The sequence below is a fragment of the Hippopotamus amphibius genome, chromosome 9 (genome assembly GCF_030028045.1).
Source record: "Hippopotamus amphibius kiboko isolate mHipAmp2 chromosome 9, mHipAmp2.hap2, whole genome shotgun sequence".
NCBI lineage: Eukaryota > Metazoa > Chordata > Mammalia > Artiodactyla > Hippopotamidae > Hippopotamus > Hippopotamus amphibius.
The window spans coordinates 33046875-33061997 of record NC_080194.1 but is presented as its reverse complement, the minus strand read 5'-3'; the positions used below and the strand labels follow the sequence as shown (position 1 = coordinate 33061997).

At 52.8% G+C, this 15123-nt stretch overlaps 1 protein-coding gene across 3 annotated transcripts in view; it reads right to left on the bottom strand.

The window, feature by feature from the left end:
- Nucleotides 1-14242: 14242 nt before the first annotated feature.
- GALNT18 (polypeptide N-acetylgalactosaminyltransferase 18) overlaps nt 14243-15123 on the bottom strand; it is a 332353-nt gene continuing 331472 nt past the window's right edge. For all 3 annotated transcript variants that reach the window (XM_057748638.1, XM_057748636.1, XM_057748635.1), the window contains one exon: nt 14243-14659. In XM_057748638.1, the coding sequence (XP_057604621.1) occupies nt 14513-14659 (147 nt within the window). In that variant the 3' untranslated portion in view covers nt 14243-14512. The remainder of the gene's footprint in view (nt 14660-15123) is intronic.

The window sequence follows — 15123 nt, the reverse complement described above, 5'->3', positions numbered from 1 at the left end:
AGTTAAGTGCCTGGCACTCAGGCATGTCTGGGACAGCTACCATTGTTGTTATTAAGCATCTTACTTATAAAATGCCTCCCCCAAAGTTCTTTGTTACGGTCATGGGTATCAGCTCCAACGTAACCTCTCACCTAGATCTTGCATGACTCTCTAAGGGCCTTTGCCTTTGCCACGTCTCTGGCACACTCCAAAGGTGTTACAAATTACAAAGCAAGTCTCATCCCATGTCTCTTTAAAACTGAACAACATTAGTGCAAATTTTGGGTTCATTGGGGAGAATTTCTTGCTTGGGACCAAGTCTCACCTGCTTCTGGACCAGCTTTCTGGGCCTGGTAACATAGTGGTATCTCTTCCGGAGGTCGCTGTGATTACACCTGCCACACTTGGGGCCCCCAGGCCAGTTCTGTGGCCCAGCTTCATGCCCTAGACGCTGGAGCATGTCTCCACTGGTCCAAGGCTCAGTTTTTTTCTCTCCTTGCTGCAGAGGAGAGTGGCCCAGAAGTGGCTGTGGACAGATGCCACCTGGCCTGTGGAAGCGACGATGGGGGAGGGGAGCAGGAAAGCGAGTGGAGGGGGCAGCACTGAAAGGACCTGTGTGCCGACAGCCCAGGGATTGCGGGTGGGCACCGCCACACTGTTTGGTTGAATGAAACACACAAAGATCCCCCAGAACTGGACTCGGGATATTAGCTGTGGGAGCCTGCAAGGCTGGACCCAGACCAGGGTGCAAGCATCCACGTCTGCCCATGGCCTACAGTGGGTGAAACAAGGGTGTCCACCTCGGGGCGAGACCACAACCAAAGGGAGGCAGATCGCGCAATAATTGTTCCCATCTGGAGAGAATGGACAAGTGACCCGTGTCTGTGGACTAAACAGCCTGGGTGATCCAGACACCACCTCGGCCTCCTGAAGCTGTCGGCTGGGGGTGGGGCCGACTAAATATTAGGTTGGCCAAAAAATTTCCTTTGGGACTTTCCTTAACATCCATAAGATGGGATGGAAAAACCGGAACGAACTTTTGGGCCAACCCAATATTTAACAAGGATAGCCATGTAGTGTGATAAGTTTCATGCCAGGGACAAACAGATGGCCGTGGGCACAAGTGCCAGGAGACCCAGCCTCATACGGGACTCCCAGGGGCAGCCACTTCCCTCAGCTGTGGCTGAAGGCTCTCAGGCCACAAGCGTTGGCTTCATGACCACGCCGTCTGCAAAGAAAGGAAGTGAGGACACCATGCTTGTCTTGAGCGGGGCCTTGCGGGGCTGTTCTGGCCCAGTGCCCCTGAGAGGAGGGATTAGGCCATATTGTTTATCACCGTGTCTCTAGGGTACCGGAAAGTACGTGGCCTTAGCAGGTGCTTTATAATTCTTTGTTGAGTCCATGGATGAATGCATGAACTAATGAGTAAATCTCAACAGAGCACAATGATGGGGAATCCAGGCAGGTGGTACCCAGAAGTCCACATGGCAGGTAGCAGGCACGTAGCAGGACACAGTGCTGTAAATAAGGTAAGCCAAGGCTTCCAGCACTTGCAATTCCTGGGATGCGAGTTTGCATCAGGGACCAAGATGGGCACAGAGAGTGGGCCTAATGAGTCTCTGTGAATCATGGCCAAAGACCTGGGCAGGTTTGGGCCACTGGGTAGGGAATCAGTGGGCCCAGCAGCTGGGAACGGCTGCCAACAGAGGCAGGGCTGACACAGTAATGAAAAAGACATGTGGTCCATTCAAGAGAGAGCTAGTTAGTGAATAAATTGCTCTGGAAGTGGGATATTTCTGAGGTGGATGAAGAATCCATAGGCTTTAACCGTAGATCACGTCATGTTTTCAAACACATTTCTCTGTGTCGACAATTTCACTTATTCTGCAGGTTGTGCCTGATTCAAGAGCCATAATTCCTGCCAATGAGACTGGAGCCATGTCATTTGGGTTCCCAAACTGGGTTTGTGGGTGGCAGCTAAACAGCCATCTCTTCATTTAGGGGAGCTGCGATTGGAAGATGCACCATCAGCACGGCCACGGAGACAGACGAGAAACCCAGGTCGGCAGGGTCACCCCCAAGCAGAGCTGACTCTGCATCCAGCAGGCCCTGTTCATCTCTAATGATGTTATCATCTCATGTGTGGCCTCCTGCTTTGGAGACAGGTGGGCGCCTGAGGCAGCTCGTGTGCTGAGAGGGCAGAGAATGCAAGATTCGAGGATCCTGTCTAGTACCAAGGACAGCTGCCTCTAAGGCTCTCCAAGCCACAGTTCATAAGGACCAGCAAAGGGCAGAGACACTCAGATGCCATGAAACCTAGGCTGACCTCCCAGGGCCTTTGGACAACTGTGTGAGGTAAGGAACCTGCAGGTATGGGGAGCCTGCTTGAGTCAGGCTTTGTGAGGTCTCAAGAGGAGACACACACAGACAAGCTGCAGTGATGGGGGTTATTACAGGTGTACAGGGGAGTGTGGAGTAGCTCAGAATTTCCGCAACTGACATATGTGTTCCCTCTGTGTCTGGAGTTTCTGGGACTGGACCAAGATGCCAGATTCCTAGAGAACCTGCAGTTCAGTATCTAGGGCTGAGGACCTACTTTTTTGGTGATAGGATGTTGAAGGGGACTTCATCTGTTTTCTTGGAGTTGGAAGTAAAAACCTAAAGTTGAAATCGATAGGTGCCACGTGTGCCTATGTTTCTAGATGGGACCACCTGACACATCCCTGCAGGGCACCACTCATACACTACCAGGCTTCAAAAGCAGGAGGTAAGTGGTCTTTGAGGCTGTGAAGGGTTAACACAGGGGCAGAGTGTTGCAACTTTCCCTTTCCCTCGTCTGGGGGGTGGCAGCGGGGAAGGGGTGGTCTATACGCGGCCCCCAGCCAAGTAAATGGGACTCCAAGGGAGTGGTGGGGTCCTAGGAAAAGGGCAACTGCCATCTCATCCCGAGTGTTTAGCTCTTCCTGAAATGGAAATTCCCATCATGTCATAGAGGCACTGGTTAACTCAGTAGGGTAACAGATGTGGTGTATGAGCTCAAAGTTATGGTTAAAACTTTATGAAAATCCATTAACGTCATATAAGCAAACTACAAATGTTATTGGCGTATTTTGATGGGTAATACATACACTACACACATACACACACACATACACACACACACACACACACAGATACACACATACCTACATACATACTGTTTTCCTTTAGATGATTAACCCTGAGGCAGAACCTGTATTTTATTCTCCCCGCCTTTGCCTGATTGTGTTGGATGCTTAGAAACAATGTCTCAAAGAGATTAAGCAAACTAGCCCTAATAGACCTTTCAGTGACTCAGAGTGACAAAGGTTCCTGTGCTCTCTTGCATAGCAGGAGAGAGCGCCTCTGGGCAGACGCGGATGCTGAGTGACCTTAGCAGCCGGCCTCAAGAGAGCAGTCGGTGGAGTAGGAGCTTCTGGCCTCACTTCCAGCCTCCCCTGTCCCATCTCAGCCACCCCTCTACAGGGTGTGAGCTGAACCAGGAGACGCTTCCCACTGGCAGACACCAGGCTGTCCTCGGAATGGCCCCATGTCCTGTTAACTAAGGCTTTCTTAATTTTTTTATTTTTATTGAGTTATAATTTACATACCATACAGTTCACTGGCTTTACTTGCACAATTCAATGATTTTTGGTATATTTAGAGTTCACCACGGGCATAGATTTGGCCATGTGGCATGTGGGATCTTAGTTCCTTGACGAGGGATCGAACTTGTGCCCCCTGCCTTGAAAGCGAGGAATGTTATCGGCTGGATCACCAGGGAAATCCCAGGCTTTCTTAGTGAATCTTTGTGGGAAGACATCCTGGAACCTTTTTGAAACACTGAAAATGTTAAAGTATGGGGGCCGAGCGATGGGATTCAGAATGTCCTGCTTGAGCAGTGGAGGAGCTGAGGGTGCGGGGCGTGGAGACCAATATCACCCTGTTTGGTCCTGAGGGATGGCTGGTTAGCCAAAGACGGGTAAGATTCCTCAGAGGAGGAACAACCTAAGACAGGCACAGCCGCAGAGGGGCCAACAGGGGTGGTGCATAGAGCCTTCCTTATATCACCGTGTTTGGCCCTGGAGGATGACTGGTTAGCCAGAGACGGATAAGATTCCTCAAGGGAGGAACAACCTAAGACAGGCACAGTCGCAGAGGGGCCAACACGGGTGGGGCACAGACCCTTAATCCTTTTGAGAGAGGTCTCCTGCCCCCAGGGCTGCTTTGCTCTCCACGCCCAGCTCAAACCCATGCCACGCCCAGCTCAAATCCACACCCAGCTCAAATCAGGACCCAGGAGGCAAACAAAGATCATTGCCCCCAGTCATGTGAGGCCTTTGATTGTTTATGGGATTAACCTGGGAGTGTCAGACCCTTAGGCTACGCCGAGAACTCAATAAAAGCAACGTGGGATCAATCAGCGAGGCTCTTGATCCGAGAGGTCTTGAGTCCCCCGGTCCCATCTTTCTCTTCAGTCTGTGTCTGTGTGTTCTTCAAGCTTGCGGCACCCGTCACTCACCTCGAGTCGCCGAGTTGATCCCGGCAAATCTTAAGTGCTTGGATTTCTCTTCCCTTAGGCTTTGCTTTCCCCCAGGAAGCTCCTCAGTATTTCCTGTGAAGAGCCTTTTGCGTGCCTGGCCCCACCAATCCAACAGGTGGAACCACAGGAGTAAGAGCGGTTAATATTTACTGGGTACTTAACTATATTCGAGGTACAGTGTTAAGCACTTTGCGTACGTTGATTGAATTCTCAAGGTAACCTTGTTAGTCAAGATTCTTTTGATCGCAAGTTACAGAAACTCTAACTAAAACCAGCTTAAACATTACAGGCAATGTACTGACATGTAACTGGGAAGTCCCGTCACAAGCACGGGCCAAAATTCAACGCCGAAACAGTGACGTGGTACCTCGGGATGGATCCTGGATACTTTTTCTCTCCCTTTTTCCAGTTGTGTAATTTGTATTTGTTTGCACTAGACATTTATTATTTTATCATCAGAGAAACTTTATTTAGAAGGGTCTCATATAGTTTTCTCCCACATTGTTTTGTGTATTATAATCAATTGGAACTCTTGTTTTCTGGACTATGACCTCCTCAAGGGCAGGGACTTCTTACCTGTCTTTGTAGCCTTTTCCTTGCCTTTTAAATTTGTGCTCAAGGATACGTGTAAAGTGGATTGAACTCATGTGTCTCATACGGGAAGCTTTTTACAGCTTCAATTCTTCTAGAAGGCCGATGATAACAAGAAAGTAGGTTACACTTGATCCAATACATGATTTCTCAGGGCAAACCACGTAACCTCAAATGGAGGTAATAATCCCAGGTTATTGTGGAGCTCCAAAAAGTTACAGCCCCACGTGAGCTGTAAAATGCTGTGCACCTGGCAGTTGGTAATGACTTGGGTTTATGGAGCCTTCTCCAGCCGGAGCCTCTATCCAAGGTGAGTCATGTCTATTTCTAAGTTTTCCAAGCACCATCATTGTCTCTTGATGAAAAGAAATGGTGGGAGAGAGAGAGAGAAGCTGAGAACGTCAGTTTAGGGCACATTATTAGTCCCCGGCCGTGAGCACACCCCATGCCCACATGTCCCACTGTCAGCTTGTCAGATTCTCCTGACGTCTCATTCTAGAGAGCTTGAAGGACCCTCAAACTCAGTAGGTTTAAGACTGAGTTCAGGATCTTGCTTCCCAAATGGGTCCTCATCCCAGGGTGTGGCGCCTCTTCTATCCTCAACTCCTCTCTTCCCCACGCTCCATATTTCAGCCACTGCCGAAATCTATCTACTTTACATGCTCCATGGCCCAGGAGTTTATTCTCCTCTCCATCTTCACTGCCATGACCGTTGTCCAAGCTACCATCATCCCTACCTCCTCCTTGATCTGCCCGGGGAAGGGTTTGCCTCCCTCTAATCAAACACAACTCCGAACATGTCACCTGCCCGCTTAAAACTGTTCAGCGGCTTCCCTCACCCTGAGGATAAAGGCTCCATCCTTAACAAAGCTTGCGAAGGCCCTCAAGGTAGGGTACCACCCACTCCACCCTCATACTTTGCCCCTTCACTCTTTTAGCCCATGTGAGCGACCTGAGCTGTCTACAGGCCCCTTCGCCTGCCTCTCCATGCTCTGGTCCCCAGGATGGAGGGCTTCTCAACACAGCTCAGCTCAGATGTCACTTCCTCAGCATCCGACTCTCATTTCCCCGACCAGTTTCATCGGCCTTTTATAGTGTCAGAATTCTGTGTGTCTCCTTCTGAGTACTTACGACAGTTCAATTTTACATGACTTGTTGAATTATGTGATTAATGTGTCTTGTCCACTAGTCTGTGCACTCTGTGAGGGTAGCGACCGTGTCTCTCTTCATTCACTACTGTGTCCTCAGCACAGATTGATACGTGGGTGCTGAATGAATACCCGCACGGGTGCCAGGCACGGTGCCAGGAGCGAGGGACACAAAGACAGATGCAGTGATGCTGCTGCCCCCCAGGGTCTCATAGCCTATAGGAGGGACAGCGCAGGCAGAGCGATGATGTCAAGGGATCGGTGGAGACCGTCCAAAGAATTGATTGATGGCGATAAAATGCATACAGAAGGGACTATAAATAGGCCTAGTCACACCAGTGTCACAAAAACTAACTTGTATATACACACACATTACACACACACACACACGCAGAGCACATCCATGTGAGTTTTTCACAACACTGCTCTTGGAGCCTGAAGATCTAGATATGAATCTCAACTCTTTCTTTTTCATGTCACAGCTCTGAGACCTTGTGCAAGTTGTTGACCCCATCTGAACCTCTTCCTTTCCTCATCTGTAAAATGGGTGCTTAATATTGACCTCATGGAATACTCTGAGACGTAACGGGGTGTATGTTAAAGTGTGTAGAATGTAAATGCACACCATGAATATTTGACGGTTGAATTTCTTTTACTTCTGACCGCGTTGAACCCTGACCATCTACCATCCCACCTAAGGCAAGCTTTCAGACGGTGGGCACCCCCCAGGAGACACCTGGCCTTCTGCCCTTTTGCTCTGTGCCTACACAGAGGGATCTAGGACAATAGCCAGTTTAGTACATGACTGCAATCATTCGTGACCCTTGGAGAGGAGGTGAAGCCTTTTTGAGTTTGGCTCATTCGGTGGAGTTTGGACACACTGTTCTTGTTCTTTCTCCCCAGTTTGGCCAACCTACCCAAGTTCGAAGCAGAGGAAAGAAGTTTCCTCTCCGCCTCTGCCCTTGTCCTTCCTGGTGGTTTTCCTTGAATCATTAATCACGAAGCTACATTCGGAGCCTCCTTGAACATGGTTCCCATGCATGGGCGCTGGGCCTCCAGGCCGACGGGTCCAGGGCTGCAAGCACCCTGCTCTCTGCTCGCCCTTCCCCCCGGCCCACCTTTCCCGGGGTCCCACCTGCCTATCTTGCTGTTAACATCGAAGGACAAATGTGGCCCTGTATTTCAGAGTCATCTGGCAGATCTGATTAATTTTGGAAGTGAACAACGCGAAGATTCATCACAAACTTTCAGGTATGAGCAGCCATAAACATAACCAGAGCACCGAGTGCTATTTATTTATTAAAACAGTAAATTGAAGGGAAATGGGCTATTCATTTTGCACGATGTCTTCCACAGAAGTAATTGGCTCATTAATCACCCTCTCAGCGTGATCACGTTTGGAAGGTCAGGCTCACCAGGAAGATGAAACGGGGGAGCAGTGTTTACAGCCCTGGCAGCACGTGGAGCCCCATGAGGCTGGCTCCTGGGGACCTTGGCATGTGCTGGGAGATTCTGTATCATGCAAAGGCAGCCAGGCAGCTGGGAGGCAGTATTGCATAGTGGTTAGGGCCACAGACGGGCAGCAGGGGGCCTGGGTTCAAATTCTGCTACTACCACTTGCTAGCTGTATGACCTTGGGGAAGCTGTTTAACCTCTATGCCTTGGTTTCTTCACCTATAAAATGATGCTAGGAGTGGTACCTACCTTGTGGGGTACCATGAACTTAAGTGCTTTGGTAAAGCCCTGGTGCAGGTTTGGTGCTGCTACAGGTGTTAGCTGTACTCACCCCTTTGGTCCAGGCAGAGCCTCAGGGTGAGGTACTCGGGAATCAGTGGAGCTAGGAGCATAAGGTTACTGTGGGGTTCCCACGGCCCAGAGGGAAGCAGAATCATGTAGGAGAGGCTAGGAGGGCAGGCTCTGGAGTCAGCTTCCTTGGATTCAAATCCAACCTCTGTCTCTTACTAGCTATGTGTCCTTACAGAACAATTTGACCCCTCTGTGCCCGAGTTTTCTTAACTGTAAAATAAGCGTGATAACCGTGCTGCTTGATTGGGTAATAACGGGTATGAAATGAGAAAATAAATGGCAAGTACTTACCTCAGTGCCTGGCGATAGAAGTAATCAAATGTTTGCTGTTATTACGATCATTTTTTAGGACTTCCTGGCTTGTGACTTGTCCCCAGACACTAAGCACGGTCCATGTGAGCAGAGCAGGTGAGCAGACGTGCTGAAATTTATCCCTCTTCTCTGGCCGGGATGGGGAGGTGGACAGACCCCAGAGCAGGGAGGGCTGAGGAAAGTATGCCCACAGCAAAGGCTGGTGCCACTTGGAGGGTTCATGGAGCTTAGGCGGGTTGACAGAATGATGAGGGTTTGGGGTCTACAGGGCAAGGCATGGCACTGTGAATAGGTGGCCTTTTGGCAGTAGCACCCCAGACAATGAGGGGCTCCAGAGCACCAACCCAGTGGGCTGGGGCTCACGGAAAGAATCAGTCCCAGATGGGAGTAGCACTTCTGGAGCAGCACAGGGGCATAGGGCGGAAGCGCAGGATGGAGAGCTTAAATATGCAACAAATGTGCACGCTTTCCCTCCCTCCGGTCCTGCACTCTGGTGCTCTTGCCTATGGAAGCCAGAGCCTCGGCGTCTTTCCTAACACATCACTCCAGGCAGCCATGACAACCAAACACACTCCGGTGGACTGGATCTGTTTGCTAGTCCAGCACTACAAGGTCAAAGGCTCTTCTAGGGCATTGATTGAGACCTACTCCGGGCCCCCACATGCTGGCAGGAGGGGCTGAGGCTACTGGAGGAGGCCTGAGTCTCGAGGACCCTAGAGGAATTGGACAGGAGGAGGCAAGGCTGACGATGTCCTCCAGGAACTCAAGCTGTGAGTGAGGAACCCTCTCTCCTTCTCCTCGCTCTTTCACATCCATGAACAGATCGTCATGAAAGGAATCGCTAAATGGGAACGCACGTGGCATGGTTTGTTTCTGTGCAGGAGGCACTCAGAGACGGGGGTGGGGCGGGTGTGCGCTGGGGCGGCTGGAGGACGGTCGGGTGGCCGAGTGTCCAGACCAGGGCAAGGCTGAGGCCAGTGCTGCTTGCTCCCGCTCTCCGCTCTCCTCCGGCCTGCCCTGCGCCTCGGTGGCTCCTCGGCCCCCACCGCCAGTTGGGTTTGGCCACAGGGAGCCTTTGGTAGAGTATCCAGCACAGGAGGAAGAGGAAGTGGAGGTGTTTTCCCCAAGCGTCAGCCCTGCCCCCCGAAGGCTCCTTCCCTGCTGGGCTGCGGGTTCCACGGTGGGCTTCCTCCCTGTGGCCGAGGATCCTGCTGGGGAGCCCACGTCCACGGCTGCAGCCAAAGAAGGTTGGAAACATCCCTCCCTCTCTGTTGCATTCGCTACCGCGGTGGGAACAGCTTCTGGTCCTGCTGTCTCTGGGTGCTTCGCCTTTCCCAGTCCACACCGCTGAAGAGCTGCTGTTGCCTCCTTAAACTCTCCTCAGTTACCCCCAGCCCCACCTACCCGAGGGCGCCGTCTCCTTCCTGCCGAGGTCCTGACTCATACCCTGAGTACAGAAGGGTCTTTTTTGCCCTAGCAGGGCAAGGGGTCAGGTTATACCAGGGGCGTATCCACGGCCAGAACTGAAGATGGACCAGGTGCGAGTAACGTATTGGGGAAAATAATGCCATGCCTCTCCTTGCTTTGGGGATCACTTCCTTAGAGTGTCCCTTTAGTAGCTCAGTCCCTTTCAGAAGTCCTGGTGCGCCTCACCAAGGAGCCCAGGGGTGGGATGGGAGCGCACCCTTCAGACAGAGCACGAAGGGAGCACAGCGCCCCCTAGGGGCTGTCGTCAGGGTGGCAGCAGCAGGAACTGGAATGTGCCCCAGAACAGCAGTCCCCCAACTTTTTGGCACCAGGGACCGGTTTGGTGGAGAACAATTTTTCAGCCGGGGTCGGGGATGGTTCAGGTGGTAACGTGAGCCATGGGGAGCGATGGGGAGCGGCAGATGACGCTTCGCTCCATCCCCGCTGTTGGCTGGCACTGGTCTGCAGCCCAGGGGCTGGGGACTCCTGCCCTAGAAGAGGAAGGGAAAGGGATGGTGGGAGGCAGTGGGAGGGGCCGAGAGGGGGTCAGAATTTAGGCCACTGGCTCAGTTGCCTCTCTCACCAGGCAGCAGCTCCTCCTGGGAGAAGGTCTGTGCCATGGGCTGGATTCTGGATATTTCCTGCAAAAATGCTGTGTCAGAAGCAGGATCTGCTGTATGATTTGCTGGGCCCGGTACAAAACAAAAATACAGAGCCCCTTGTTCAGAAGTTGTTAAGAATTTCAAGACAATGACACCAGAGCACTGAACTAAGCTTGGGGTGGAGGTGGGTGGGGGGACTCTGAACTCAGGGTCCCATGCCACACCCATGAAGCTGCCACTGGCCACAGGTTGTCCCTGCAGGGACCATGGGTGGCCCCCTCCCCTGGGAAAGTGACAGGGAAGTTTATCAGAGAGAAAAGCGTTATGCGGTGACAATCTTTAAAGTCTGGCTCCCAGGTGAGGCCACACCGCACAATTTGAAAAAACACCCACATTAGGGCTAATGCCTCCCTAGGCCCTTTCTGGCCAATCAGTTAGTAAAGCCCCAGGGACGGGCACAGTTCCTGTCTGTGGGCGGAGAGAGACGGGCTGAGGCCAGAGCCAGGCAGCGGGACTGGGCGTCTCGTGGGGCCAGGAGCTAGAGGTGTGCCCACCACGTCCCCTTCCCTCCTCTTAAGCGCCCAGGGCAGGAGGAGGAGCAGGGCTGAGCACACAGTTTTGGTTGCCTCTGTGCCGTGTCTGTTTTCCTGGTTTAGACTGTCATAATCATGAAGAAAGCAAACAAATATAGACAGTCAGGGCCAGAGAGTCTCGGTCTTGCCTCAAAACTCCCTTGGATCTCTTGCCTGTAATTAGAAAGAAATGGTGAGACTAAAAGGGCTCCGATTTCCAATGGCCTCTGCTTCACGAGGACCATATTAAATAACGTAACATGATGGCAGCCTTGTTCCTATAAAAAAGACTTTTGGAGAGTGGGCAGAAATAACTTTCCTCTTTGGGGTCAAAGAGAAATGTGTGTGTGTGTGTGTGTGTGTGTGTGTGTGACATACTGCATGTGGGTGCATACACATGTATATGTGTGGGGCTGTGTAAGCCTGAGCCTGTGTGTACACAGAAGGTGCAAACACATGCCTGTGTGTTACTTCTGGGCACAGCAGTTGTAGGGATTGGGTGTGCATTCACACGTGTGAGGGTCTGTACGAGGGTAGATTCTGGTCTGTGAAATCTTTACATCCTGCTTCGGTCAGTCGCGTTTGCTGTACAGAGCAGGGAAAAGAATCAGCAGCACGTGTGCGGCTGGGGTCTGGGGTGGGGGGTGCTGTCTGTGTCATGGCCACGGCAGAGCCCCCGCATGGTGGGTCCGCTGCCTCTGTTCACCAGCACCTTCTCTCTTCGACTCGCCCTGGTTTCCCCCTCGTGACCTCAGCACACACAGACTCTGGCTCGCTCGGCCCTCTGGGGGTCATCTCTTTGTATGGCCGTGGCTCCTGGCCTTCTCCACCAGCTGTGTCGTGGTGCCAGTGTGCAGGCAGAAAGTGATCTGTCCAGCTCACCTTCTTGTGTTGAGTCATCAATCACTGGCCAGCCTCTGGACACCTGCCCTCGGGTCAGGTCGGATCAACTACAGATGGGGAGAGCGTGGTCATGGTACAAGCAGGGTCACTGCTGGGGCTGCGGCGGGGACAGTTTTCCTTAAAAGGATGTGGACACAGAGGGCCATGATGAACATCCCAGGTCCTTATGCAAAGTCCCTGTCACCTGCTCAGGGCCCACCCCTCTCCCTGTGGAGACCAGGACAGCTGGGGCTGCCCCGCAGGCAGGACTTGCCGGGCAAGGTGGGTGTGAGTGGAGGCAGCCTTCTGGGGCCTGGAGTCTGCTCTCCACCCTCCTCGGCTCCCCTGTTATGGGATGCCCCCCTCATTCACATGTTGAAGTCCTGACCCCCCATACCTCAGAATGTGACCTTGTTTGGAGATGGGGGTCTTTACAGAGGTACAGAAGCTAAAATGAGGTCATTAGGATGGACCCTAATTCAACATGGCTGGTGTCCTTATAAGAAGGAGAAATTTGCAAAGGAGACACACAGAGGGAAGATGATGGGAAGAGACACAGAGACAAGATGGTTATTTACCAGCCAAGGAGGGAGGTTTGGCACACGCCCTTTCTGCATGGCCCTCAGGGGAACCAAGCCTGCCAACACCTTGATCTTGGACTTCTGGGCTCCAGGACTGTGAGACAACACACTTCTGCTATTTCAGCCACCTGGTCTATGGTACTTTGTTATAGAAGCTCTAGCAAACGAGCGTACCTCCCCGCCTCCCCCAAGAAAAACTTCTTGAAGAGAAGGAAAGAAGCCACAGGACACCAACATCCTTAGAGGGTGGACTGGGCTACAGATGTCCAGTGGGGGTAACAGGCAGGAAGCCAGGCCTCCTCACACCTACACCCACCCCTGTGTCTAAGGCTCCTGACCTGAGCCTTTCCAACACTTGGCCCCTGGACTCACCACAGGAGGAAGCTCTGAGGCTGGTGCCTGAACTAAGCGTTTACCATGTTTGGTGAGACCCACTGAAGGCTTTAGACCAGGAAAAAATCTGATCATATTTGTGCTTGAGAAAGACCCCTTGAGAACTGCAGTGTGGAGGGCAGATGAGGCGGGGAGATGGGGAGCCTGGAGGTGAAGAGGCAGGTCCTTGTGAGCAATGAAGAGGCCCAGGGAGGGGATTCCAGAGCTGTTTAGGGGGTATCACTGCCACAAGTACTGACAAGATCTGGGGGTGAGGAGGTGGGGGGAGGTTAGAGACAAGAGGAGGACGCTGGCGTGAGCACCTGGAGGCTGGTGGTTCTGGTCACCGGGGTGGGTCTGGGAGGATGAGTGATGGGTCTGTTTTCTGCACATCAGATCAGCATTGTCAGAGGACAGTGACCCAGCTGCCCGGGGCCTGTCAGCTGCGGGAGGTTGGGCCTGGGGTGCAGAGGAGAGGTCTGGATGTAGACGTGGGTTTGAGGATCACTGTGTCCAGGCAGCACTGTGTCATGGGTGGGGGCCCTTGTGCAGGAGGACTGGATGTGAGCTGCTTCTCCCAGGAGCAGAGTTAGAGACTAGCGTTCGAGAGGTGACTGGGTCAAGCACAGAGAGGGAGTGGGGGCGGTGACACAGGAAAGACACAGGGAGAAGATGGCCATCTACAAGGCAAGGTACACCTGAGGCTACCAGCAGCTCAGCTTGGGGAGAGGCCTGGAACTGATTCTCCCTCACAGCCCTCGGAAGGAGCCAGCCCAGCTGACACCCTGCTTTCGGACTCCTAGCCTCCAGAACTGTGAGATGACAGTTGTTTAAGCCACCCATTGTGTGGCACTTTGTTGCCCCGGGAAACGAATGCACCGTGATTCACGGAAGGAGCGAATGGTCTTAGCAACTGGTTGGGGCAGCTGCTGTAGGCAAGTGTCATGGCTGAGGGCCTGAGCCGTGGACAGCTTTGGGAGGTGAAGGAGGTGGCTTCAGGGGAGGCCAGTGTGGTCTGAAGCCCAGCAGATGACAGTCCAGTGGCCAGCGAGCCATCCTGGTTTCTCGGGATAAATGACTGAGGCTGTTTTCCAGGGATGGCACCTGCTGTGGGGAAAGCAGAGGGAACCTTTTCTCTGGAGGTGGCCCTGAGGTCGAGGTGCACTTCTCACTGCCCTGGGCCTCATAGAGAAAGCCGGCAGCTTGCACAACAAGCCCCCACTGTCTGCAGGGGCTTACAGCCTCCTTTCTCAGGGATGTAGAGCAGGGAGGGCAAACTGAGACACATCTTGGGCTACAAGAACTCCAAGTTCAGAGGAGACAGGCCTGCATCTCCACTGAGCACCAAATAACCGCGACATCCCTTTTCTTAATCAATAGCATTTTATTGTCAGTTATAAATATTTTCCGTGTGTCCCCTATTTACAGTTGCAAAATAGTTTATGATATTATACCCTCACCCACCATTCGGCGTCTTTCTATAAACTCCATGAAAATTGAATAGGAAATAAAAAGCTCTTTGGGGGCCAACCAACCTGGTTCCCCTGACTCCAAACAACCCCACAGGACAGCAGGCAAGGTTGCAGCAGGTGCTACACGGTAGCAAAGGGGCGGGGTGCGGGGGCCGCTCCCGGCGGGGTCAGGACGCCAGGCTCCTGAGGACATTGGTGATGCTCCAGTGCTGGCCCGAGCACCTCTGCAGCACCAGCTGGAAGCCGAACTCCGCGTCGCTGTTCTCCTGCAGCTCCAGACAGCGCTTGGACTTGCGGTTCTGGATGGGGCCTCCCTAGGAGCCAGGGCGGAGAATGGGGTCAGAGGGCGTGGGGGAGCCGCGGGCCTAGTGGCTGCTGGGGACTATGTTCAGGTGCAGGTGCCTGCGAACCTGTGAGGCTGCAGGAGGTCTCGGGTCAGCATTCCCACCAAGCCCAGGGCTGCCTGTCTAGAAGTGCTGGTCTCCTCCCTGAGACTGAACTTGTGCCTCTGTTTTCTTCACAGGGCCCTAGTTCTTTGCTAGGACAGAGGACAGAGAGGCTCTGCCCCAGCTTCCCTCTGCCTGGGTGGGGTGTGGCATGCTGGTCTGCTCCTACAGCTTCTACCTTGGGGGCTGGGCCCTGCTCCCCATAACCATGGTCTGGGGCCCTGTTCTGAGAGTCCTGGTTCCTTGGGACCACTCAATGCTTGGCCTGAATTTGAGCATCACCAGAGGCCCAGGACCTCCTGCTTTTAGGCTCCTTGCCCCCAGTTAGACCT